We start from the raw sequence: 26,551 nt of genomic DNA, 5'->3' as shown, positions 1-26,551 counted from the left end.
GCGCCTCTCCAACATATCGCGCATCGTATTCTTCGTTCACGATACTTTCGACGTTACGTTAAAACTATCGGTCTCCCTTCTCTCGCGGAGGTTGCGCAGATTATTATCCGTGATTCTCGCCATTATTCTCTCAAAAAGATAAATGCGTAACGATAGAAACGTGGGAACGAAATGTTTTTTTCGATGAAGCACGAGGAAGTCTTTTTTTTATCCGTCCACGCATGCATCTGGATCACACGAGACGTGTGAATTCACACTGTCACGAGAAGCCGTAAGGCTCTCGTTATTCGTTATTGTTGTAGAAAGCGGAATGAGGCGCGACGAGCGAACAGGAGCGTTGGCGTTGACGCCGTTTACGAGCGTCCTGGAAATCTCCAGGTGCCGTCAACGTCTTCATCGGCATTTTTAACAGCGGGGCGCCGGCTGATTTTGCTTTGATTCTCCGGATCTCCCGTAGGATCTAAATCTCCGTACATCTAAATTCCTATCGTCGAAGAGATGCGCAAAGATGATCGTGCGATAATATTTTTATCTTGTGTTTTCAGAATGGAAACTTCGCTCAAGTAAGATATTACCGAAAGTAGCTCTCTGTAGCTCTCGAAATTGCGGAGACATTTTTGCAGATATATTACATACATGTGTAATATATCAACAATGATTAATATTATTATTAACTATTATATCAATATTACAATATATATATATATATATATATATATATATATATATATATATATATATATATAGTGTGACAAAATCCAATACATATATATTATACTCTATACGTATATTTCTGGATGTAGGTAAAATACAGACTATCTTTGGCGCAGTATTCTCTTGAGTTTCGGTCGATACGCGAGTAGGAGAGTCTCTTCTCTATCCTCTCTAGAATCTCTCTCCTATTTTATCTTGTAACCCTCTCTCCCTCCCTATCTCTCAATCTTTCTGTCTCTCTTTCTCTATCTTCTCTATTCCTCCCAACTCCTGCCAGGAGTCGACAATAGGCTGCAGTAGTTCTCATTTGATTAATAACCCGTCCACAATGAGCACTCCCAGTGGCTCTCAGTTGATTAACGATCTCCGGAGAGCGTCACAATGCCGCCGATAGCCGTTCCGCGATCTATAGGGCGAATGGTAGACAACCTCGTGATCTAGTCCGCTGGGGGAATCTGATGCGTCGAAATCGATACCATGCAAGAATTCGTTTCCTTTCGATCGTAAAGTAATTTGTAAACTTGTAGCTTAAAATTGAACACAAGTACAAGTACTACGTAGTAACTGGAATGTCGGTAGCTCAGAAATGATCGTAAATAGTATTAGAAATAAAAGGCGATAAATAAAAATATGTGTCTAGTTGAAGAATATAAATTGCAATTTAATATACATAATTCCTATATAGAAAAGATTTAGATATGATAAAGGTACAAAAAAATGTTTAGCGTCCATTTTTCCCATAATGATTTGGATATCTCAGGAATGATGAGGTCAGACACGACCTGTATAGGCTTGCAAGAGTCGCGTTAGCTTTTATACGTCCATTATTAGGGGCGTCAGCAGTAAGATCATCTCTCTGGGCCGTAAACGTGTTAGCGAAGAATGCCACTTTCGTTTAAGCGGGCTACATAACAAAACCGTGGCAGATGGATAGCAATGGTGCGTGTGCCGGGGCTCGGATTTTAGGCAAACGAGGCAGTTACAGGCGTTTGCATAATTTAATATGCTGCAAACGAGTTCTCGCTACCTGTGTTTATGCAGCAATAAAATCTGAAAGGATCAGGTGCTTTGTCCTGGGCCGCGCAGCGTTTTGTGCTTGACGTCGTTGACCCTGTCTTCCTCTCGCCATTACCAGCCGCGGGCGAAGCGCGCGCGCAACAAAGAGATCAGCTGTCAGATAAACAGCCGAGAGAAAATTTGTGTTGCCAATAAAGGCGGCGACGCGCATGCCTCGTTCCTTGCAAGCGAGCGACTAAGAACGAGAGGGACAGACGAACGAGCAGAGACAAGAAGAGAATTGGACGCGAGATAATCTTGTACGTAAGCGCGGTATAAATCTTGCTTAAAAAGTCACGTAATTCGAGAGAAATCGCATCACCATCATAAGTATCATTATCATTACTCGCATCATCACGTTTCGGTGAAACGTGTATTTATTACACGCGTACGACGCAATTATGAATCTGTCACGAAAATATTTATCAATCTCTCTCCGCGTAGCGGAAATTCTTGTACTTGGAACACTCGCGGAGTATCGCCTTCGTACAGAGAGAGAGACGAATCTCCCCCCTTCCCCCCCTCCCCTTTTCACCGCGACCTAAGATGGCCGAGCGTATCCTATGTCGTGGGAACTTTTTTGCCAACTGGAGCACGACTGGGCCTGCCGAGGGCTCGTCGGAATCCGAGCAGGTAGCCTCGCACGCGCAGGGTAGTCTTAGGCTTGTGAGAAAAATCGTTTGGATCGTCGGTAGATTTGCGATGGCGTCTCGCCCGTTCTCGAATTCGTTTCGAGAATACGATCCGCGGTGCTTCTTTCGATATTCCTTCGTACTTCCTGATGAAACATGTCGAAAAATATCATATAACGAAGAAAGAAATAATATAAATAATTTTTTCATACTTAAATTTAATTTTATTTCATTTCTTCTAACGTATCTTTATTATACTTTATATGAATTTATTTCGAATTTCAATAAGACGATAATAAAAGATGGAAGTAGCTTTTATTTCTAAAAATAAGACAAGTATATGCATGTGTAAAAAAAAAATAAATAAATTTTTTAATAGCGTTTTTCGAAAAAAAAAAAGGGATTTTGCGATAGCTTATATATAGAAAGAGCTTATATACCATCCCTTAATAAAAGCAGGCATAAAATGAGCAAAATAAACGGATACATTCTCGCGTAAGTCGCAATGCAGTCGAATGATGCGTTCGGCAAGTCCCGCGGGACAAGCGTGACAAGCATTTAACACCGCGATTTCTCATTAAACTGCCACGGTAGAAGAAAAAAGGACAATAAAAATCGTGAGTATCGGGAGACTGGTCCGCGATATGGAGTGACGCGATAATCCCTCGATAGGTACAACGCGGTTGCCGCCGTTGAATTTCCGAGGGAATATTGCCGACAATTCCGCGCGAGCTAGACAATAAATTGGTTTCGCGCGTCGGGACAATCGTTACGACAATTAGCAACGCCGTCGCTAATTTCGACTAATTAACGCGAGTGGAGAAAAGTCCTGAAACACTGCGCGAATATATCGATGCGTCGCTGGTGACATCGTTAAAACGTTGATGTGGATGACTGAGTTTATTTAATGCCTTCTAATTAATGGACGCGCCATTTATTTGGAAAGACTTTTTGGTTTTAACGCTTGGATTTGAGTTTTTTTCCCCTTACTCTCTTATTATTTCTTCATCGTGCGCGTGTATTACATTATTATATTATACGTAAATAGCGAGAAAAATTTAGTTTGAACGATGGAGGAAGTTGCCTTATTTGATATTGGGAGATAATAGAATGGCAGAATGACGCGTTGAAATATTCGATGAAAATTGAATATCGTGCCGACGAGGAATTATGCGATACACGGGGAATGACCGGAGGAATCGGCGGTTTTGCCTATACAATCATACGATAATAAATACCACTGAGGTCGTACCGGCGCTAATTAATGCAGATGCGCACATGATTATGTAGAATTTGCGTTATGTGGCGTTGATGGTAATACTAATGCGATTCTCTATATTTTGGCAGGATGGTGAAAGAAAATAGCTAATATTGTGGCGATAGACTCGCGCTCGCAATTGATTACGTTATATTCTGCGGCAGTCTTTGTTCGATAATCGAATCGCACAGCCGGAAATCATATATTATAAATTATCCCCAATTCTATAAAGTGACAATTATACAGAGAATATTTCGCATATAAAGAAAATCGCTATATATCACAAAGATAATTATAATTGTTGGAAAATTTCAACTACACGCAGATACATATAAATACACGTCTCTTTTTGTGCGAGAGAGGAATATTTCATGAAATTTATGACCATTTAGAAATATTCGAGAAAGGAACCGAAGGAATTACTCTCTCTATAAGGGATTAATAAGAGAATCTTCTACATCGATATCGAAATGAGTGAACGACCATCGGCATGTTTCCATGCCGGAAATCGGAAATCAACGGCCACGTCGAGAATTTCCGGTGCGGGAATGAAAAGAAGGAGGAGGATGAGAAATAACAGACGAAGAAGAAGAAGAAGAAGAGGATAGGAAAGGAATAGACGAAATGCAAATGTACCGCGCGAGGGTGGCGGCATCGGTTGCTGCGGACTGGCGGCGTAGGAAGGGAGGAGGGATGCTTAAATTTCCGATATTTTAACCGCGCGGCTTACTCGCGCAACAAGTCCTTTCTCCTCGGTTGCCTCTGAAAGCGCGCGCCTAAGTAATTTCGGTTACGCCATCATCCGGCTCGCGGCTTCCACGCGCACTCCATGCCATCGCAACCGTCTCTCCTTCGCCATTTACGACTCCTCTTTTTTCCCGCGCGCATTTCCGCTTATTCGTTAACTATCTCCCGATTACGCGCGCGTTTGTATGCGACTATATATTTGGTATTTTTTTTTTTTTTTCGTATCGATGAAAGAGGAGGCTCCCTTAGGGGAGGACCAATATATGTAATTGAGTTGCGCGATAAATTAATTTTAAAAAAATAATTTTTTATAATTGATTTTATTTATACGGTAGAATGCTATTTATATTATCTGAAAATATTTTCTATTAAATTGATGAAAATTATAATAAATAATACGCGTTTAAATTTTTTTTTAATCTTTATAGAAATGAATGAAATATTTATGAAGCATGATATACATCAAAATTAAATGATATTCTTCCAAAAAGATTTTCTTATTGCTAATAATTGCAAATAATTCTGACAAAAAATTCATCAATATCCCAGATTAACTTACTAATAATTATTAAATTAAACCTTTTTAATGTGCATCTTCTCGTACTTTACATATACTTGGAATATCAAGGTAGCTCTCGTAATTTGCTACAATCATCAATATTCGCGCTGGAGAGAACTGTACTCTCGATGAGGGGGAAGGGGCTGGTGTACGGTTGTGAGGCGTGAACTTCTCGACGGTGCATTCTACCGAGTGGGAATGCCGTGGACTTGGTTTTTTTTTTTTTCTTTTTTTTTTTCCGTCGAGCACCTCCCTTCTTCCCCTCCGCGCCGTCAACTTGTGCACTTCGTCGGATGGATTCGTCGCGGCTGCATTAGCGAAATAACCTGCCGCGCCGGACACGTATTCACTTGGCGGTTCTCTCCAATGATCTTTTCTTCGTTTGGACGTGACTGGTCCTGCGAGTTTTGACACGCGCCTTTCTCGCGGACAAATTTAGATGCATTTTATCCTTTATTCCGTAAAGGTAATCATATCCAGCTATATTAAAATAACGAAAAATGCTATTGAATAAAGTAATTAATTTTTAGAAAAGCTGAGAATATATACATACGATATATATAATTTTTTTGAGAATTAATAAATGCTTCTCTATCAATTACAAAAAATTTCGTTATTTCTTCAGAAACAGTACGGTTTCAAAAAACAAATTTTGAATTAAGTAAATGTGTTGTGAAAATCTCCTCATCTTCACTCTCGAAATATAGCAAATTTCCATATTCGCACATCTTGTACACCAAAACTTAGTAAATTTCGGTACGCTCGACGTGACGCGAACGGTGATGCAAAGTTAAATTTCTGCTCTCTGCGTTACGTTCTCTAAGAATACATCCGTGTAAGATCTGCGTGTGGCCAAGCTCTCTCGGTAGCCTTCTCTCCTGATCTCGATCCAACCAAGAAGTTTCAAGTAGTTCGGCGGAACACACAACGCGGAGAGATATGGCCTCTCGACCGATCGCAATTTATCCTTAAACACCCCATCGCAGCGGCATCTATTCCCTTTCACGGATCTTCGTGGTCACGCTCGCGGCCGTGGAATCGGAGGATCCGAGGAAGAAAGATAGCGATGCGGTCGAAAACTTTGAGAATTCGTGAAACTGTCGCGTAGAATATAAATTTTTGATGGTTAATCCGAGTTTTCTCATACAAATTGCAATTTGAGGATATATATGCGAAAGGGAACGTAAAAATGCGCTTCACTCCCGCTCGTATCTGATCGCAAATTTTTTTTGATGGGGAGAATCACGAATGCATATCATATTAAAAAATATTTCTAAAATATCATATTAAAAATATTATCGTAATATAAATTTTCAAGAATTAAAGAATCAAACGCAAGTTTTTAATTTAAATAACTTTTAAAGGTGCTAAAAATTTAACAGTTTTTTCTTAAACAGAGTATATTTTCGATTATTGCATAATTTTCAAAATAGTCGGAATCTATACCGATCAATTTCTCCTTGTTCATCGATCTCGAGGGAGGATCTTCGAGACGGGCGGCGGGTAGCCGTTAATAAAGTGATCGGGTATGCTGACCAAAATCTCTGCAACAGCAATAGCAAACGTTTACCGTTGCCAATGAAGCCTATATAATTCCGCCTCGCCGATACGGCCAAACAGCCTATGGGGATTTCATGGTACGCGCGCGCGTATATATACGTTTATATGCGTATTCGCGATACAAATCCATACAAAGTGGTCGCCCATCGTCGTTTGGTGGCCGGTGCCGATACGCACACATACGTATACGTAGGTCCAATATTTTGCTAGGGCCACACGTTTGGCGTTCGCTCGATATACCGCGGCGCAGATTGGATTTGAAGTTTATAGGGCGGAAATTCTTTGGGGACCGGCCTACCCTCGAGGCTGCGCAAACTTTGCGCGCGGGGGTAGTCGCTGAAAATGACCGCGCCGAAACGAAATTACGCGCTATGTCTGTCAATCGTGTCGTTTGTTTTAAAAGCGTTGTAAGTTAGAACCGCAAGATTCCGTCAAAATATAAATCTATAGTTGCCTTAAATTGAATAAATTAATAATATTAATCTGTCATGCGAGATGTTGTCATTGGAGCTCTTGTTTATTTAAATATTTCCAAGGCTCGACAAATTTCTCTAGAATGATGAAACGTCAAAATTTTTCTTGCATACGACGCATGCGTGTACTATTATGTCGATTTGACAGTCTTGCAACGCCATCGTGTTTTCGTCTAACAGATTGATCGACATACTTTAACCAAGTGTCATCGTAATCTCTGGATAATATTTCGTTTTCGAAAGAAAAAGAGAGCAGTCGGCGAGCGACCTTTTTAGTAGCGCGACGACATTAGGGGGCCGCTAATATTTCACCCAATTATTCGACGCTTAGGCCACAGGAATCCCGTCTTCGGCACGTCAAGGACTCTGAACCGGGCGGTCCGGTAAGAAAAAGCGGAGAAGAAACACAACGAAAAGAGAGAAAGAAAGAAAGAAAGGCGATGAGAGATGACGGCCGGGGTAAGAGGGCGGGGGCGACGAATTAGAGATGCAGAGCCACGTTCGCGGTCATCGGGGATATTAAGCCGAATCCCTTAGCTTGATGGATGAAACGGGAGTTACGTTAGTATCCAGTATCCGGCGGTGTCCGTGTCCGTGCATCATCAATAACTCTCCTGACTCTTTCACCTTGGCCGCTTCTCTTCTCGCCTCATCTCGTCTCGTCTCTCGCCTCACATTCGCCTCATCTCGCCTGGCCTCGCGCGCATGTTCTCCTCGCGATGGAGAGCCACGTGACTATCGTCCCACTATTTTTTGCCGATGGAATAATATTGGATCGCTAAACGCGAAATTCGAGGCGTAATTTGCTACTCAATCGTTTTTGAATATGTATGCATATCTAAAAATATTCTCACGACTCGGTTTAAACGATGTTCGTTCTTACATAAAAAAAAGTAACAGCCGTTACTACCAGCAATATTCCGATTTTCCAGCGTCGTTCTCCTTGTGCCTATAAATCACGGTAGAGATTGAAACTGACGAGATTGAGCGAATGCATAAAAATCTATATTTTTGGAAAAAAAAAAAAAAAATAAAAATTGGCGGAAACAGAACAGCTCGCGTGAAGAGAACGAGCGCGGCCTCGTTCCCAGTTGTTTTTCCCGAATGATTTCGAGAACGGCGGGCGTATGCACATGGCACAGCGGTATAATTACGGATCGTATGTATCAGACACGCAATCAAGAATGAATTATCGCGGAACCACGCCTCCTGCCAGCGCTCAACCGGGCACAACAATACCGGCGCATCACGAGCAGCGGCCCGACTGTCGATGATGTGTGCTAATAGTCCCCCGTTGCTTTCGCTCACAGTATCCAGGTCCCGTGACACGCTTTTTTTTTCTCTCTCGCGGATTTACACCTCCCGGTGCTGTCGCGGATATCTCATCGATGTGAAAATTGTACGCGAACGCGAGTTATGGTGTTCGGGTAGGAAAACGCACAATGGACGCTACGCGTGCACGGGTTTGGTTCGTTCTTTATGAAAGTTTTAAAATACTTAATAACAATGATAACAATAATAATTATTATAATCATATTGTTATTAGCTGTCTTGCATACTTAATGTCGACGATATTAATTCGGTGCTTGATTAAATTTACACTGCTGCGACATAATATGCTTTTATTTAGTATTAGACTGTTTTAATATCCATAATTTAATTTATTAACGTATCATGATTAAAGCCACTTCATAATGTACTAAATGCCTTGAATTTTGCATGTCGAATGGGCGCGCTGGGCGAATCTGACGTAACGCATGGCCGAAACGAACGCCATTCGTACGTGTCGCGCGAAATGTAATGCCATTTAACGCACGATTGTCACAATATGTAGAACGGTGGACTTGCCCGATCTTGTGTAAGATAAGTCTTGTACACTGCCGCTGGAAATATATTTCATGCACGAACACAAAAATAATTGACAATTTTTGTCTATTAATACGTTAATTTGTTATAAACTGACGGGAAATATTGCATTCGCAACACTCTTAATGCTGCGCGAATAAAAATGATATCATTTTACGAGAATGAAAAATTTAGATGATTTATTTTATATAATTTTATTCGAGGAACGATTTGACAATTCCGAGTTGAGACTCTTGTCATTTTAGATTGTAGGCAATAATTCTCGCGTAACCTGGAATAGAGTCTCGAATTTATCTCTATGCATTCCAAATCTTTCATCTACCGTTATCGCGAGATATTTTTACGATAGTTGGAAAGGAACGGTATGGATTACGCGGTAGCCAACAGAGCTCGAATAATCAATTTCGCTCGTCCTCTCTCGCTACACCCGCTCTTGCCGCAGCTTTTTTCCCCGTCATCTGGAATGTTGCCGGATAACCCACGGCGATCTCGACCCATAAAAGCCGAAATAACTCTCGGACCCGGACCCCCTTCGACTCGACGACGGACAATATCGAAGAAGAGGAAGAAAAGGAGAGAGGAGAGGGGGAGGAGGAGATCGGGGGATGGGGGAGTCGGTAGTGTGCCGAGGAAACGGAGGACAGTGGAGGACTCCTGTAATAAATTCGCAATTTCCTTATTACGGGTAATGCTCCGGTCGGTGGATGCGCTCGCATAAATATCCCGAGTTCCGGTGATCCCGTGACTTCCGGTCAGCCGCAATGACTTACGCCGGGTCGCGACGAACGAAGGAGGGCGAGGGTGAGAAGGGGGTGAGGGAGGGAAGGGGAGCATAACGGCTCGGTCGCCGGCCAACGAGCCAACCATTCACCCCCGACCACATCGCTCCCTCCCCCGCGCCGGCTAACGTTCCGTGTGCTCGTTCGCGAAAGAGGGCGACGCTCGCGATGGAATTTGTCCCCGGCCTCGGTTCCGCCCTCGGATGACCGCTGATAAATTTAGTAGACTTCTCTCTTTCTGGTCTGCGACACGGTTTCCTCTATCGCGCTCGCTCGCATCCGGTTCAGCGCTTCTCATCCCCCGTGACCGCCTCCCCTCCCCCGTCTTTCATCTTTCTCCCTTTCCCGACCCGTTCTCGCCATTTTGTCGAAACTGCGCGCGAGCTCTGGACGGATTTGCTGGATTTGAATATTACTGATAAATATACAAAATATATGCGCTATATACCGATAAATATTTCAGATATACGCTTATAAAAAATGATTCAACTTTCTATAATTCTTTATATGTATAATACTCTCATCGAATCTTTCGGCGAAGCAACAATCAATCAGAAGAGATATATCAAATAATGTCTAATCAAGAAAAAATAATTAAAAAAAAATCTCGTCTGGCATCTTGAGGTGCACAAATGGCGATTCTACATATACGTAATCGCACAAAGAAGAAAATATTCATCCGGTCAGTCGCGTATAGATGCGCGAGCCAGTGCGTGCGGCTGCCCGAAAACGAGATACGACCGGGTTAAATTATTCCACAATTGACTCGGCGTTTTCCACAAAATACGGATATATTCGGTTCTTTCCCCCCGAGATGCAGAGACCCCATCGTCGCAATCTGTTTCGTACATCGTGACCGGGCGGAATCGGGGATTGTTTTGCCCTCGGGAGACACGGTGCTTTCCGGCTTTCCGTTTCTAAGTATATCCGGCGAAATGATTTCTTTTTCTCTCTATCGCGAGATCCCGGCCGTCAATCCGTGCTGGAGAGGAAATGCCGCAGGACCATGTCGGAGGAAGCGGATCTTACGCTCCAATAAAACAAGCAATATCGCGGTGTCCCGGGTGCCCGGAGGGGGGTCCTGCCTAGGTTACCCTGCCGCCTGGAGTTTGAGGGGATGACGACGACGACGATGAGAGAGAGAGAGAGAACGGCGTATATTGCTCTCGGATCATCGCGCCTGCATCGCATTAATGGGGATGATATCACCCTTTTGCACACCCACGTGGACGAGCGTATTCTTCTTTGTACAATACGGCCCGTGCGAGAACGATGACGTACGGAACGCGTACATGGCGAACTTCCGTTCAATGGGTTCGCCTTTGTGTCGTCGTCGAAATGCGGACTTAAAAAGGCCGCATTCTCGAAAGGTGAAATAAGTTGGGATACCCGGGATACGGCGCGATCCGGATGCGAATGTCACTTTATTATTCATGCGTGATTGCGAGAAGTAGTTGACGCAATACTTTACCGAATACTTGATAATAGTCGGCTATTAAAAGATAGAGGAAATAAGTATGTGTGTGTAACTTATAATAATTAGTAAACAAAAAATTGAAATATTGAAGAGAATTTATCAGCGAATTTTTTATTAAAAATTTGATTTGCATCTTTTTCATGAAAAATTTAATTTGTCTCGAGAATTATTTATCCATTATTACAATCTAAAAATAAAATTAGGAACAAAATTTTAAAGATTAATGCTGAATTTAATGCTGAACGCGTAGATCAACAGAATTTGGCGACAAATTAAAGATTCAAAAATGAAGTAAAAATTAAGAATCTGTTAAAGTTGATATATATTGTGATAAAATAAATTATAGACTGCCAGCTAATTGAATATCGAAACTGTCGGGACGCGCGTTGTCACGATGCGTCTCATTAAAGGACCGCGTCGCGCAATCGATCTATACGCGTTCCGCGAAGCGATAAATGCCTCCCTCCCCGATACACAAGGACAATCGCGTTGACGTACTACGGCATTGATACCTTCGGGAACTGGTTGTCAGGAAGGAAGGAAGGCGGGTTAGAGAGAGGCGACGCGGGCGTACCGATAAAGACCCGATCACGCGTGTAACGCGCGGATTATTAATCGCGGAATAATTTGACGCCCCGACGACAGAGCCAGCGACGCGTTTCTATCCGCTGCCCTTCCCCAAGCCCTCTCTGTATCACCTCCTTCGTCGCATCGTCTCTTCTTCGCCGACCTTCCGCATCGGCTGGTGTTATGCCGAGTTATCTGCCTCGCAGATTTGCGCTAATGTGTCTTCCGATAGTTCATAACATTGGAATGAGAGGGAGAGGGAGAGAAAGAGAGAGAGAGAGAGAGAGAGAGAGAGAGAGAGAGCATGAGAGTGTTTGTCTTCTTGCCAATTCTCGTCGTCAAATTCGCAGTGCTTACTCGTAAAATCATCCTTTGCATTTGAATTCTTTCAAAATTCCAGGCCTCATCATCGGCGAAAAACATCTTGCTGATAAAAATTTAATAAATATGTGATAATATGTTTACAAGAGGTATTTTTTCTTAATTTTTAGCGAGATGTGATTGTTAAAATGTTTATTTGTTCTTATTTCTGGCAAGCCAATTTTTATAATGGATGGATCATTATTCTAATAATTGTCGACGACTGTTGAATCGAATGAGATCAGCTGACATTTGACAGCTTGACATTTAGATAAGTTTTAATTTGATACAACATAAATATTTAAATTACAATAAATATTACAATTGTATCAATGAAATTTTTAATTTTATAAAATATACTCGAGAATCTTCCGCGGAGAATTATTATTTTCATAAGGATAACGCAAAGAACGCGAGTCCTATGGACCATCGATCGGACATCTGGAAAAGCGAAAAGATTCGACAAACGGTCGAGATAGAAACTCGGGAAATTCTCAGTAATGTGAAGGCGAGCGGAGCAGCTTATGTTTAATGGAAGCTTTCTCTCATCGTCTTCTCGCGTCTTCTTTCCGCTTCTTTCGCGCGTTTCCGCGCGAGGAACGTTGTTGGTGGCAGTGACGTTGACGCGAGATGGTGGTGGTTGTAGCGGTGGACACGTCATTTATCTTTCACCCTACTACCCACCGTGCCCGCGTGTCCGTGGTTCTCTTTACCTCTCTCACCTCCTACAGCCTCCTTCGTCGCGTGGCGCCATCTTGGGCACTCCCACTATCTCGTCCTCTTCGTCCCTCTTTCCCCTTCTTTCCTTCGTCTCGATCGCAAGAGGAAACCCGGGCTCGCCCTCCCCCTCATGCCGTTGTTTCTCTTTGTTTCTCCTATTTTTCATCTCCTTTCTCAGCGCCTCCATTCTGCTCTCCCGCGCTCTATCCGCCCACTTCTCTCTCTCCATTCTTATCTTCTTTCCTTTTTCACTCCTTCTCCTCCGTCTTTTCGTCCGCGTGCTTAGAATATTTTGGCAATTATTCCGGCGGACTTTGTATCTGCGTGTTTTTTTCGTCCCGACGTGTAATGTGCCATTCTCATTTTATTTTCTCATTTTCTTTCGTCTGCGTTCTTCTCGTCCTGCCGTCAACACAGATGCGAATTTAATTGTGAGAAATCACCCGATGAATATTAGCTACTTTAATTTTCCTCTTTTGCCTAATAATATTTAATTGAAGTATTAGCTACTTAAAGATATCTGTTCAAAAACATAGATAAATTATATTACTTCCTTCTTAAATATATCTTAAAGACATCGAATCTTAAAATATCCATTTCATTAATATGTAATTTTTTTATCTTTATTACAAGATCGCGTAACAGATGATATCGTGTTATTATAATTCAATATTAAACGACAGAGATAAAATGGGCACGCGAACAATAATTTGCCAAAAAAGTAACACATTATCTTCGTTTACGCTCGTGTAATCTCGATTCATAAGCGGATGTCGAACTTTTGTTCCGAAGATCGTCAACAGCGGCATCGATTGCAAGATGCACTCGCTTCAATGTACAATTATATGACGTCCCTACCTTTTTTTTTTTTAATCGGTTTCGAACACGAGGTTATCGTTAATTACGTACAGGCACAGAGAGAGAGAGAGAGAGAGAGAGAGAGAGAGAGAGAGAGCGCTACAAATTTCGAATTACCCGTGGATAGGCTTTGTTCTTTGCTTTACCATTGTGACGCCCTCCCCCCGATCCCACATTGCCACCAGTCACTACCACCACCACCCCCAAACCACCCTCGACCGGCGGCAGCTTCAAAACCATCCGTTACCGGCAAACGGGGACGCAAACGAACTTTGGGTGACCATTGTCGATCGCATCGCGTGCGATGCGCGGCCTTTTATTCGTGCATGTTACGCATGACCATCTATGCAGAATTGAATAACGATCGTTATGATCGTCAACAAATATCGATTAACCCTTGACTAATTGGCGTGTTTTTTTTTCCTTTTTGAGATTTTTATTTTATAATAAGGAGTAAAAATTATTAATATTATATTTTGATTAAATCTTGCATAAATAATCTGTGCACCTTCTTGAAATGTATGACATTTAACGTGATCACGATATCTTGATATTATCTATTTTATATTTAAATTATTTATAACTTTGAAAAAAATGCACGCCTATACAAAGTAGCGTGGCCGAAAACTAAATAAAATGAACTAAATAAAAAAAATTCTCCTTTTAATCCGCGCGCACATCGAGAAATTTATGACGATAACATTATGTTATATTAATTAGAGCCGTGGAAAGCGAATCAATCGCGACGATGATAACGCGATTCACGATCACGTCTCGATTTTCGACGGAATAAATTAATTATTCACCAAATCGAGGGGTCTTATCTCGCCTGCCGTATTTACAGTATCGACCTTAATCGTTGACGACGAATCTATCGCAGCCCGATAGCGGCAAACGCGGACCGGGGAGCAATTACCCGTGCTTTTGTCCGATCTCTAACGTATAGCAGCTCGGAATCGACTGCTCGGTATTAGGAACCGGGCCTCGGTGGATCTAGCGAGTTTTCCGAGTCCAGGCACGTAACCCGGGGCCCTCTCGTGGAATATTAGTTGGTAGCGGATTCGTGCCCGCATAGGGTCGAGCTTGCGAGCGACAGACGTGCATACCGTATTAAGCCCGCGGGGAACCTTGCCCGGCTACATGCATCGCGCGTACTGAATGCGCATCGTATACAGGGTGTATCGGAGACACTCAATGCGCGCGCAATCGTCAAGAATCCAATTCCAGAAGAATGACGGTTATTTCAGGAATTCGAGTTATCGGGTGTTAGAGATTAAAAGTCCTCGACGGGAGGTTTTAGCGAATACCCGTTTAATTCTTTGCGTCGTGCGTCTCGTTTTCTCGAATCGTCAAGAAAATAATTAATAAGCAATACAATTCTTTGACAACATTGAGATTAAAAGAGCTTATGAATTTTTTGCTTAAGATTTTTTTTTATCCTCTTATAAAATGCGAGTTTTTTGGAACACTCTCTCTCTATGCATGCTTGCAGGCACGTGCGTTCTTTTTTTTTTTCTAGTGGCGAAACGCGGGTAGAATTGTTGGCGCTTCCGCATATCGGTACGCGCTTGGCAAATACTTTGGTATTCATGAATCCTCGTACTCGCCCACGGGATATGTACGCTCGGTCTGCCACGAGGTTCGCGAGTCGTTTCCAACGAGGAAGGTCCCGCCTGAGAGGCGATTATTTTTCCGTCACGTTGGTTCATGAAGCGTTCTAAATGTAAAATATCCAAAAAATTACAAGAGGAAAAAAGTGTAAGGAGACTTACAAATTTCTACACAAGATTTCTGTAAGAGGTGGAGAAAGAAATATGGGATTTTAAATCTCCCGTTTTGTTATACTTTACTGTATTCCGTCTGACGGTTGCCTCTTTCTCCCCTCTCGGCACGACAGAGACAATTCCGCGGGAAATATGTAAAGTAAAACGTCGGCGATTTGCTCCGCTCTCTTTCCTCGCGTCGTCTCGCGACGTGTCTCCCCCGTTGGGGAGATACATCCAGGGATCCCCGGCAGGAGAGACTTAGTTACATCCACGCTGGATTTACGCGCGATATATTTGTTTTAAAGTCCCGGATTCCGCATCCGCCGCCTGTTCTGTGACTTTGCTGTTCTCGTATACCCTTCCTGCCGCGAACGCCCTTCTCCCTTCGGGCTGCTGCTCCTCTTCCTCGCCTCGTCTCGTCTCGTCTCGTGTATTTATGAGGGCGGGATGGCAGAAATGCGCGCGCGGGAGTTATGGCCCGAATAAGTGCTCTCGACCTGGAACAGAGGTTCTCAGTGGATGAACGGAGGTAGTATTAAGAGCGAGAATCTCGCGGGGAAGAAAAAGAAGAGCGGAAGAAAAATATGGAATGCTTTTGGAACAGTGGACAATTGGAAATGAGAATGTATACCAAGATGCATCGTTCCGAAATGACGTTCTTTCTCTCTATGACTTCTCTTACGATTTATCTCAGGGGAAGAAGAACGCGCATATTAGTCAATTTTTTGTAATATTGGAAATAACCTTGGCCTTCCAAAAAGATCGAATCATTTCGCGAAAGAACTTTATCAGTAGAATTCGATCAGCCTGTTTAATCCCCCGTTCGCGGGCTCGCAATAAGACTTCGCGATCGCCTTTGATGTCGACCGTCAAAGTACGAAGACCCGCCGATTGTCGCGATTGTTGGCGAAGCTGGTAGAATCGACGAGGGTGGAAAGAGAGGGAAGGAAGGGGGGGGGGGCAGAAAAGGCGCCGCTCAAGCATGGGCGAGGCTTCGCGACAGTTTCGGCGTTCATTAAGCGCGAAGAGACATCGGGGCGCGCGCGAGATGAGGGGCGCCATTGAAAACCGACTCACACGAGTTCATGGCTTCGCTATGTCGTCATTATTTCGCGAGACATTGCGAGCAGAGAGAAAAGAGCCGGGAGGATACATTGCGTTTCGCGAAGAATGTACAACCTATAGAGAAAGTAGCTGATATTAATTCGCTCGCGCGAACGAAGCTCCCCTGAAATTTTGATCTAACTTGTATGAAATAATACGAAGAGATAAAAATGTAACGAAATTAGTTCTCAATATTTGAGAGCTTGAACTATCTAGAGATATTTAGTTGAAAATTATGAAGCGCCGCGTGTTAAACGATAATTATGTTAATTAAATTTGAAATAAAGAAAAAAATTGATCACACGAAATCTCTTCTCGAGGAACATGAAGCTGGAGGAAAGTGCGATAATTTTCGAATGCCTCGAAGAAATTATACAGATTTTTTGCGTAAAATCGTGTTCAAGATGTGTACCTCAAAGAATATCTTTCTTATTACAAAGTGAAGTCGCGGAGAGGAGAAAAATTAAGTAGAAGCGACGTTGCCGGCCGTATTGTCGGCATTGGCCAATTACCTTCCTTTTCCGCCGGGCTCTTTCCTTATCGCTTGAATTTTCTGTCTAACCGTAGATAGATGACGAAGGAAAAGAGAGCGGGGCGGAGGGGGGGGGGGTTGGGATCGCCAAGGGACAGGGAATGGATGAGGAATAGAGTTCGCTCGCGCTTCGCCTCTCGTTTACTTGCCAGTTCTTATTCGCTTTGCCCGTCGAGCGTCGTCTCCTCATTCAGCCAAAGTCTAATTAAAGTGCAGCTGCAAGTTAAATTAAAACACGATAATGTTGCCGCGAGAGAAAGAGAGAGAGAGAGAGAGAGAGAGAGAGAGAGAGACACACACACACACACACAGAGCTTCTCCACCCTTTCCTCCTTCTTTCCCCGGTGACCGAACTTAAGCAGTCGCGCTCCAATCGTCCCGCACCATTTACGAACTCCTTGAAGAAGTTCGGCCACGAGTTGTTAAATACCCGAACCAACTCTCGGCACGTACCGTTTCGCACGTGCGTCTCGTTTCTCTGTTTCTTCTCTCTCGCGTGCGTATGAGTAAACATAGCTTCGAAAGGAATTTCTCTCGGCAATATTCATAAATTCTATTGGATAAGATTATTCCGCACTGCAAAAAAAAAAAAAAACCAGAAGCGAAAAGTAATTTTTGCATAAACTATCTATTGTATTATTTATAAATCAATTCTCCGTGTAATCAATATTATATTTATAAGCCTATAATCTATAAATGAACGTTATATTTTTTAATAGAAGCGACGATTTAACGTTTTTAAAGTTCTTTGATAAAATATTCAGCAATGAATTTTTTTTATGAGTTTACGATGATTAACAAAGACATCGCTTAAAATTACGAGAATATAATTTTTTAACTCGTAAATAAATTGGATTTCCTTCTCGTCGATAATTTCGCGCGATCGATCGAAAGAACATAAGACAGTTCGTGTATCACGTCGAGGCAAGAAAAATCGTCGAGGATCGGAGCGGGCGGGTAAGAAGAATGGAGAGAGGCGCGGGGAGGGGGAATAAATCGCCGGCAAGGTGGCAAGGAACGGGGTGCGTCGGAACTGGTGGCATTGTGGTCGGAGATAGAGATGGCTATCGGGCCGCGCTACGCGGTAATTGCCAGGAACTACGGGGGGAAATTAAAGCTGCCCCGATCTTCCGGCGGGCCATTGTCGGGACCCGCGACAGTGTTCCCGGTACAACGTTCTATTTATCAGAAACGGCCGTCGAATAGAAGGTTTCGGCTGATAGGCTCCCGTGTCACTGTGTCATCAGTTATCGCAACGCCCGCCGCTATTTTTTTTTCTAGTTTCTTTTTGTTATCTTTTATGATACGCAAATACTTATAATTAGTCAGATACGTATTTGAAGATTAAATGATAAGATACTTACTATGGTCGAAAGGTCAGTGTAGGAAAGGGAATATACCGAGTGATAATTTTGATTTATTTTTTTACAATCTGCACGAATCGATTTTTATCGATAACGTAATGCTCTATAACGTATTTGATGTCATTGCGATTATATTACTAGATTGGACTCATTGCTTGTTATGTGTGTGTATGTGCTACAGATTATCGTACAAGATTGTTTTTATCATAAACTGTCTAAATTGGAAATATAGCAAAGCAATAGTAATATATTTAATTATATATCGATATACATTAAAGGCTTGAATTGGTAAATAGGACAAAAAAACAAATCGAAATCTTACATTAATAGATTTATTAAAATATTTTAGGAAACTATTCTACTTCTTACAGATATAATAATATAATTTTAGCAAACACGTGTGTAATTTTGCTCTTCGTACTTGTCACTACTTTCAACTTTGTATGCTCCGAGATTGATGGTGGTCTATGTCTAATCATCACTGTGATATTTTTGCATTTTACATTTTCCGAGCGGTCATTTCTATTTATTCTCATCGAAGGATAATTTCCAAAAGCAATGGCTATTACTTTCATATTCATGCTTGTAAACTAACTTACGTTTGCACTCGCGTGACATCAGTTATTCTTGGAAATAGACTTCGCCGAAAATCATCGGGTTTTTTAATTCTTCTTGATATTAATCTTCGGTATTAATTTCGGTAGTGAGCACCCTGCTTCGTCTGCTGGCTTGCATTCCTCCCCTCTGGGACTGAAATGTTGACCGTTTTCGCATTGATGAACGTACTCTTCATTATTTTCACATTGATAATATTTGGAACAGTCGCATTCGTGCTTTCTTCGCTTGTTATTTTCACAAATGGGGCGTAGTGTCGGTGTCGGCTTTGGTGTTTGTGTCGGTGTCGACGTTGGTGTTATATTCCCACTGCAGCTTCCACCTTCTGGATACCTAACACATGCCTGACATGTGCGACTAAAGCACTGATCGCTTGGACAAATACCTGATTGTTGCCCACCGTCGCTCCTGCATATGATATACCTTCTGCAATCTCCATTATTTGGAGCTGCTATCCAAAAATCTGGCGGATAGTAGCCATTTTTATCTGGTTCAAGACAGCTTTCACAACCGGCTTGCCACGGCCAATCGCAGACTTGAAGAGCTCTGTTGAAGTGCAGCCTTTTATATGGATCGTCTTTCCACATTAAGGGACATAACTCTTCGGTTCTTCTACCCGCGAAGCATTTGTAAAACTTGGTGCAATCATTTTCATGCGCGAGATGGATCGTAGTATTTACTGGATCTTTAGTCGGGCATTCTCGAACAATATTGTCGAGGGGTCCTGTCTCCTGAATAAATTGTTGACTTTTGTGTGCAGTGCACACGCTCCAAGATACCAAAAAGGCGACGGTGATTACGTATATCCCTGTGTCGAACAAAAATTATCCAAATGTCAATTGCCATCTGATGAAATGAGGATTTAATCGATTTTTATTGGAATCGAAAAAAGCTATATATATATATATATATATATATATATATATATATATATATGTCAATTGTTTCTCATAAATTTAGATAAAAAGCTCTCATGAAGTATAAATACATGTATATGTATTCTAATTTATTTTAATAATTTTATGATAGAAAAATTTGTTAAATATTTTACAAAACTTACCCTTCATCACCTATTGTCTACTCAAACCAGTTGAAGAAAAGAGAACGCGTATCGTTCGTTTTGTCAACACTTCTCTGATCCGTTTAAATACGTGATTGACTGAATTTCGGGCGGACCGGCTTTTATAAATATGCATCGCGTTATCACGAAACACGCAAGGACAGATGATATCTATTGATACGCTTTTCTCATTTGATCAGAAAAAAAGATTATCAGTTATATTATTTCACAAGAAAGTTTTTGGGCTAGAGTTCTCTTTAAGATTCGACGTACGAGCTATGCACAATATTTGCGTGATTGTAGTGGTACGTGAATCGTTTAACATACTATGTGACGCAAATGATTGCAGAATTGTAATTAGTCTTCGTATCATTGTGTGCTTTTATCGCTGAATTTGATTTCAATCAAACATGTCTTATGTTTATATGTATATTATTGCGATAAAAGATCTTTAATAATAAGTTAGTGAGGCAATAAAAAATCTTTTCAATACATGATTTTCGGGTAGATAATAATCAAAACTCGTAAAACGTTTTAGCATTAAAGCTTTTTAATTTATCGCGCTAACTGTTGTAATCGCTAAAAAAAAAAAACAATATGTAACTCGTATTGTAATTTTCTTGTATCTATATTTAATAAAATTTCTATATTAAGACACAACTTACAATCTTGCATTATGAAAATATAAAAGCCGTTAAAATATCTCGTTTAATCCTATCACGATATTTGTTATTAAGGTATAATTTGAATTAACATAATATATTATGTCGACGAAAATAAAAATTAAAAAAAAAAATGATAAAAGGATGATACTATAAAATATGCATTTTACTTCAATATCTCCAACAACTATAATAGAATGATGAAATTGATGAATACTTTTACATTGTTTTTTCTGTAGTGATTATCTCTTGTATTGTTCGATTAATTTATGTGTGCATTTGGAAATGATCAATTAATAACGTTGAAATCAAATTCTAGTATAAGTAAAATGTACATATTGTATTAGAAATGTTTTTTTTTTCTCTCTTTCTCTCCGTAGAAGTACGTATCAAACATATAATAGATTTGAATATATTTCAAGAGAGCGTTATTATTATATGTGAACTTAATCACGAAAAATGAGTAAGATACTTTTTGCCCACTCAACTTGCTTATCATCTAAATTAACACTAAGATACGTATCTTTGATATTTCGTATCTGTATTTTATTAACTTTGAAGGTCCAATTTTTTCACCTGATAACTTAGAATTAATAAATATGATGATGATTGATTATTTTGAACCGTTACCACTAATCAGCAAAAGTTTGAAAGATACTGATAATTCTTTGTAGATATAAAATGCATGAAAATGATGAAATAATAAATTGCGTGTAAGAAAATGCATTTATGAGTGTGCATTCATGACTTTTTAGATTAACTACGAATGGAGATCAATCGGCAGTTATTTATCCGTATTGTATTAGCATGACAAGAGTGTTTTTTCACGCTAGATAAGATTTGCGAAATCTAAAGAGTTCACAGATAGCGGTCATTTTGCTTTTTATCAGACAATTACATTAAATGTTAAATATTCATATGAAAAATTCCTGCCTGATTCTCGCGAGTATACCATTGTAATGATTATCGATAATATTGCTTGATCTTTCTTCGATCAAACTTGTACACTTTAGTGCAAAGAAAAGAGCGCGATAAATTTTTGATCTTGTTCCCTATCGTAAATTTTTACATACGTCCTGCGTACGTTCCGTTGCTACCATGAGGATGTTGCTTCGCTCTCCATCGTGGCATAACTAACAAATGACATGCGTGTACGAGCTATCCGCGTGTAGACAGGATCGCGCAGACATAGACGGATGTGCACGGGTGAAGTACATTAATCAAGTGGTATGATATGCGTCCTTAACCCTTCCGTCTGCCCTTGCATTCCCTTCGTTATTCCAATGCAAGTTAGCGCTGAAACGAATTCGATGGCTAGAGCTGTTACAGGGTCATCTGGCTTTCGTAAAATCATCTATCGACTTTTTACTCGAAATTATGATGATTGCATTTGTATTAATGCCTATCTTTAACAACGTAAACATTATGTGCTATGGGCCCACTACAGCGAATAAAGATATTTTTCTGTTTTATTTTTTAACTGATCGATAACAACCTGAATATTGTGAGAGTAAAGAATCATGTAACCTTATCAATTATAAAAAAAAAAAAATATTTTCAAAGAAAAAAATACGTTTACATGAATATTTTTTTTGAGAAAATTAAGGATCTAGTCTATACTAATAGTATGAAAAATGATAATATTCAGAAATTTTTTATTTTCTGTTGAGAAATATTTCTTTAGAAATATTAATTTTTTCAACGTTTTACATGAATTTTTATTGATATTTAAACAGTACATCAGTATTTTTAAATCTTGAATATTTAGCTTTTTTATCAACATGAGCATGTTAAAAAATACGTGTTTTGATGACATGCTATTCCTCGTGTAATTGTTTGAAATGAAAAAAAATTGATTTGGTTTTACTTTATATGATATTTTTGGGATACTGAACTTAGTTATTATAGAATTAAAAAAATTAAGATTTAATATTTCTGACTTTCAAAGAATAAAAAAATTTTCAGCAAAATTGAAATATCTAATTTTAAAATGACACCAATTATCTTTCTAATTTTTTCTAATAAAATTCGTTGTTTTTGACATGCTATGGATAGAGACTCGTGTACCGAACAAAAAAAGCTCAAGTATCCAAGATTTAAAAATAGTATTTAAACATCAATGAAAAGACATGTAAAACGCTAGAAAAATTTTTTCTAATATTCTTAAAAATTATCAATTTATCATAGGACTAGGCTGGGACCCCCTTAATGCTTAAACTTTTCCCTGGGATATATCAGCGATAGAAATTTCTCGGCACGTCGAACCGCGCTGAAAAATAAAGCGATCGATTCGCGGCGGTTTGCCGGTACGGCAGATAGATAACGCGCATGCCGCGAGCCGGGGATGTGTGTATATGCTTCTCTCGTCTCGATTCATTATTCCACCTTCATGAATATATCGCGCTATCGTCTTCCGCGCTCGCACGCAGCTCCGTTTTCAATTTTCTCCACGTGAACCGTCCTACACGAGCGTGACGATACGTACTCGCACACTCGGCAGGAGTGTGCGGTTCGCGTTTACACACACACATATACGTTTGTACATTGCGTATCTCCATACCGCCGTTCGCACGTATATGTACGTGCCGCGAAGCACGCGCGAATTCGCGCGCGTAGCTCGCGAATGCAAGTAGCTCGCGAGCGCGCGTATATATATAAGTGCTCCTATATATACATATATGTATACATGTATATATATATATATATATATATATATTGTATATATATAATATATACCTAGATGATATATAGAGGCGCGAACGCAAGACACATATGTACACCATCGTGCGGTTATGTGCGAGCTCGCTCATATATAAGCGGAGAGCACCAGGCGAGCTGGTTGCGGATAATTCAGGCAATCAGCGTAATGTTGCGGCGGTGAGGACTCTCCAGCCCTCACTACATGTATAATACGGTACCTACCTATTCGCCCCGGCCAACCGACGCGGCGGGCTTCCGCAGATACGTAACTACGGGCCGAGTATATACGCGCCCGACACCGGCTATCCAGTCTATATACGCGAAAGAGAGAGAGAGAGAGAGAGAGAGAGTTAGGTAATAGCTGTACGCGTGCTTACGGGAAATTCTACCGGGTGATCCGCGACGCGCATATGTGATGATACATATTCGAATCTGAACGACGGTTCTTTAAAATTATTTGAATGTATACGGTCTCGTATCTTAAATATCGTCTCGAGAGATATTATAAAATGCAGGTCGAGTTTTATCGCGTTAACGATAACAGATAAAGAATTGAGTATAATCGATACGATTTATTGAGATATGTGATTGCGTCGAATGGTTCGCCGATCAGGCGAGAAAATTGTACGCGCACTTGTTGCGTGTACGAGCCGGATCATCTTGTCACGGTTTGATCAATTTGCTCATCCATCGACATCGCGAATGCGATGCTCTCGTAACGAGCTGCCAGCGCAACAACGTACGTAGCATCGCGGCGAGGAGGTTGTTTCGAATCGCCGAGTCGCCAGCTGGACCAAGGATAGGCCCCCGAGTGACAATGTGTCGAGTATATTCTCGAAATGTCCCGGTGCAGAATGCGTTCTCCCTGTCTCTCTCTTGCGCTCACACACGTTCTCTCTCCGTTTCGCATTCGCTAATGTCGATCGCCGACGCGATCCTCATCTCTCCCTCCTGGTCCATTGATTGGTGATAATTTGCCATTTCCATTCCACATATTCTCATTGTTGCTGGCCAACATGTCGCCTCTATTGATACATTATGTTACCGGTTTTTTTTTCTTGAAATATGTGTAGCTAATTCGAAAACAGACTCGAATAATTTGTGTCAAAAAATTAGAAACGAGCTTCAAATTTAATGAGTGTCCGATGCTTGAAGATGCGATTGTTTAAATAGCTTTAAAAAAATCAAAAAGAATTGAAAGAAAGATTAATTGCAAATGGGAGAAACTAAATTTAATTTGCTTCCTTTTTATAATACATTGCTATATTTTTTTATCTGAATTAACAATCGCGAATTGTTCAGATGTATTTGATCTATAAAATTTCGAAGTAATTTAAAATTCACGCAAGAAGTTTGAACTGTCTAAATCATTCGCTCATCGAGACACTTATCATTAATTTAATATGACTCAGAGATAAAAATACAGAAACTAAAGCCGTGTCGATTGTATCGATTTATGCGTCCAAGGTTCATTACGATTACGCAATTTATTTGGAGAGTATTTTGCTGAATCGAGTTTTGATAAGATTTAGATTAGAGTTTAATGCTCCACTCACGCATCCGCTATGTAGATTATACTTCGCAGTGTGATATAGATAATTTTATAGCTTACGCAAAAATTCCAATAGATTAATAATTCTAGATTAATGGACTTTGATACTCCGTAATAAAATTAAATTAAATAGCGCGCGTGAAAAGAATATATCATATTACTTCACCAAATCAGCTGATTGTTCACGCGATATTATTATTCATGCAAATTTTACTACGAAACAAATAATATTTATCTCGTCGGTCGATAACTACGAATCGATCGGATGGTGAGCATTCCTCGCGTATCTCACCGTCAGTTTACCGATCTCATTTTCTTAAAGCACGATAAAATTCCTCGTCTCGCGGTCTCTCTCTCTCTCTCTCTCTTTGCTCCGCGTCGTAGAACAGGAGCCTCTAGTATTTCATCTTTTCAGCGGACTTTCCGTGAAATCGGATAGGCTAGACTTACGCGAAAGAACGTTACGCGAATTACGTCAGTGTCTCGAGTGTCGGCCTGTGATAATGTTACCGTCGAATATTGAAAGATCATTCTTTAATAATAATAATAAAATCAAATTTTTTTTAAATCTCTATGTTTTAAATAAAGTAATTCGGGAGAAAATACTTGTTTGTCATAATTAATACCGTACATGTTATCTCGGATTCACTCCGCGATTTCATAGATAATGTAGTCGACAATCAAGATGAATGACGATTCTGTCAAGGTCATTACACCGATAATTTTTAATTTATACAACTATAATGATCCGAAAAATTTACGTAAATTAAAAGATGGTCGACGAATGATTGAATTTAATTCATTTGTTATCAAGTGGCGTTTATCTTTATGAATACTTGATATTAGTAAAGATATTTAAGATATTTAAGTGTTAAGATATTGAATGATAGATGTGAAAAGATATTACGTGCACAAATCACAATAAATATATTACAGAAATATTATTATAATTTTGCAGAAAAAACAATACAAGTTTTTCTTTATTATTCTATTATTGTTATTGTTATTATGATTATTCAACCAATCGTTCAGATTAACAATCCGCTATCGTATTATCGCTCTAAAGAAAAAGAATCTGCGGTTTCACAAGCTTGGGACATTCTGTATACTAGTCGTCTTCTGGAAATCGAAGAAGGGTTTAAGCACTCGTAACGCTTAATTTTTCCTTCTGCCGAGACTTTATCGTCTTATCGCGGTCGGAAATCTCCCGCGATTTTTCTCTCTTTCCTCTTTTCTCCCTCGCTAATTTCCTCGAGCGGAATCAAGAGGAACAGGCGATGCGCGCACTGATAGCCAGAATCCCACGAACGAGGGAAAGTTTCGCGTCTTCGCCAGTTCTTCTTCTTCTCGAGTAATCGGCGCCCTGTGGGAGTCACGGGATTCGCGGCCTCCTCCCCCCCGCCTCTTCCTACTTCATCTCTCCTCGTTCGCAGTTGTGATTTCTTTCGGGATTCGGTCGCGCGAGGGACCGCTCTTTCAAAGGACTCAAAATTACTTTCTGGATAAGCTGGATTAGGGTTTGCTTTCGCGCTGCGTCCCAGATTAGACCGACGACATACTACCCGGCTCC

General features: G+C 40.6%; 2 protein-coding genes across 10 annotated transcripts in view; one reads left to right on the top strand and one right to left on the bottom strand.

Moving 5' to 3' along the window:
• LOC126857443 (transcription factor Sox-2) overlaps positions 1-26,551 on the top strand; it is a 264,526-nt gene that overhangs the window by 85,923 nt on the left and 152,052 nt on the right. The gene's annotated exons all lie outside the window — the stretch shown is intronic.
• On the bottom strand, positions 18,708-20,212 carry LOC126857460 (uncharacterized). The gene is made up of 2 exons (XM_050606911.1): positions 20,068-20,212; positions 18,708-19,815 (listed from the first exon to the last, which is right to left on the bottom strand). Exons 1-2 carry the CDS (start codon positions 20,072-20,074, stop codon positions 19,055-19,057), a joined length of 768 nt encoding a protein of 255 aa, XP_050462868.1. The 5' UTR covers positions 20,075-20,212; the 3' UTR covers positions 18,708-19,054.

This window comes from Cataglyphis hispanica, chromosome 21 (genome assembly GCF_021464435.1).
Source record: "Cataglyphis hispanica isolate Lineage 1 chromosome 21, ULB_Chis1_1.0, whole genome shotgun sequence".
Taxonomy (NCBI): Eukaryota; Metazoa; Arthropoda; class Insecta; order Hymenoptera; family Formicidae; genus Cataglyphis; species Cataglyphis hispanica.
The sequence above is the reverse complement of the archived record's forward strand: the minus strand, read 5'-3'. Positions and strand labels throughout refer to the sequence as shown.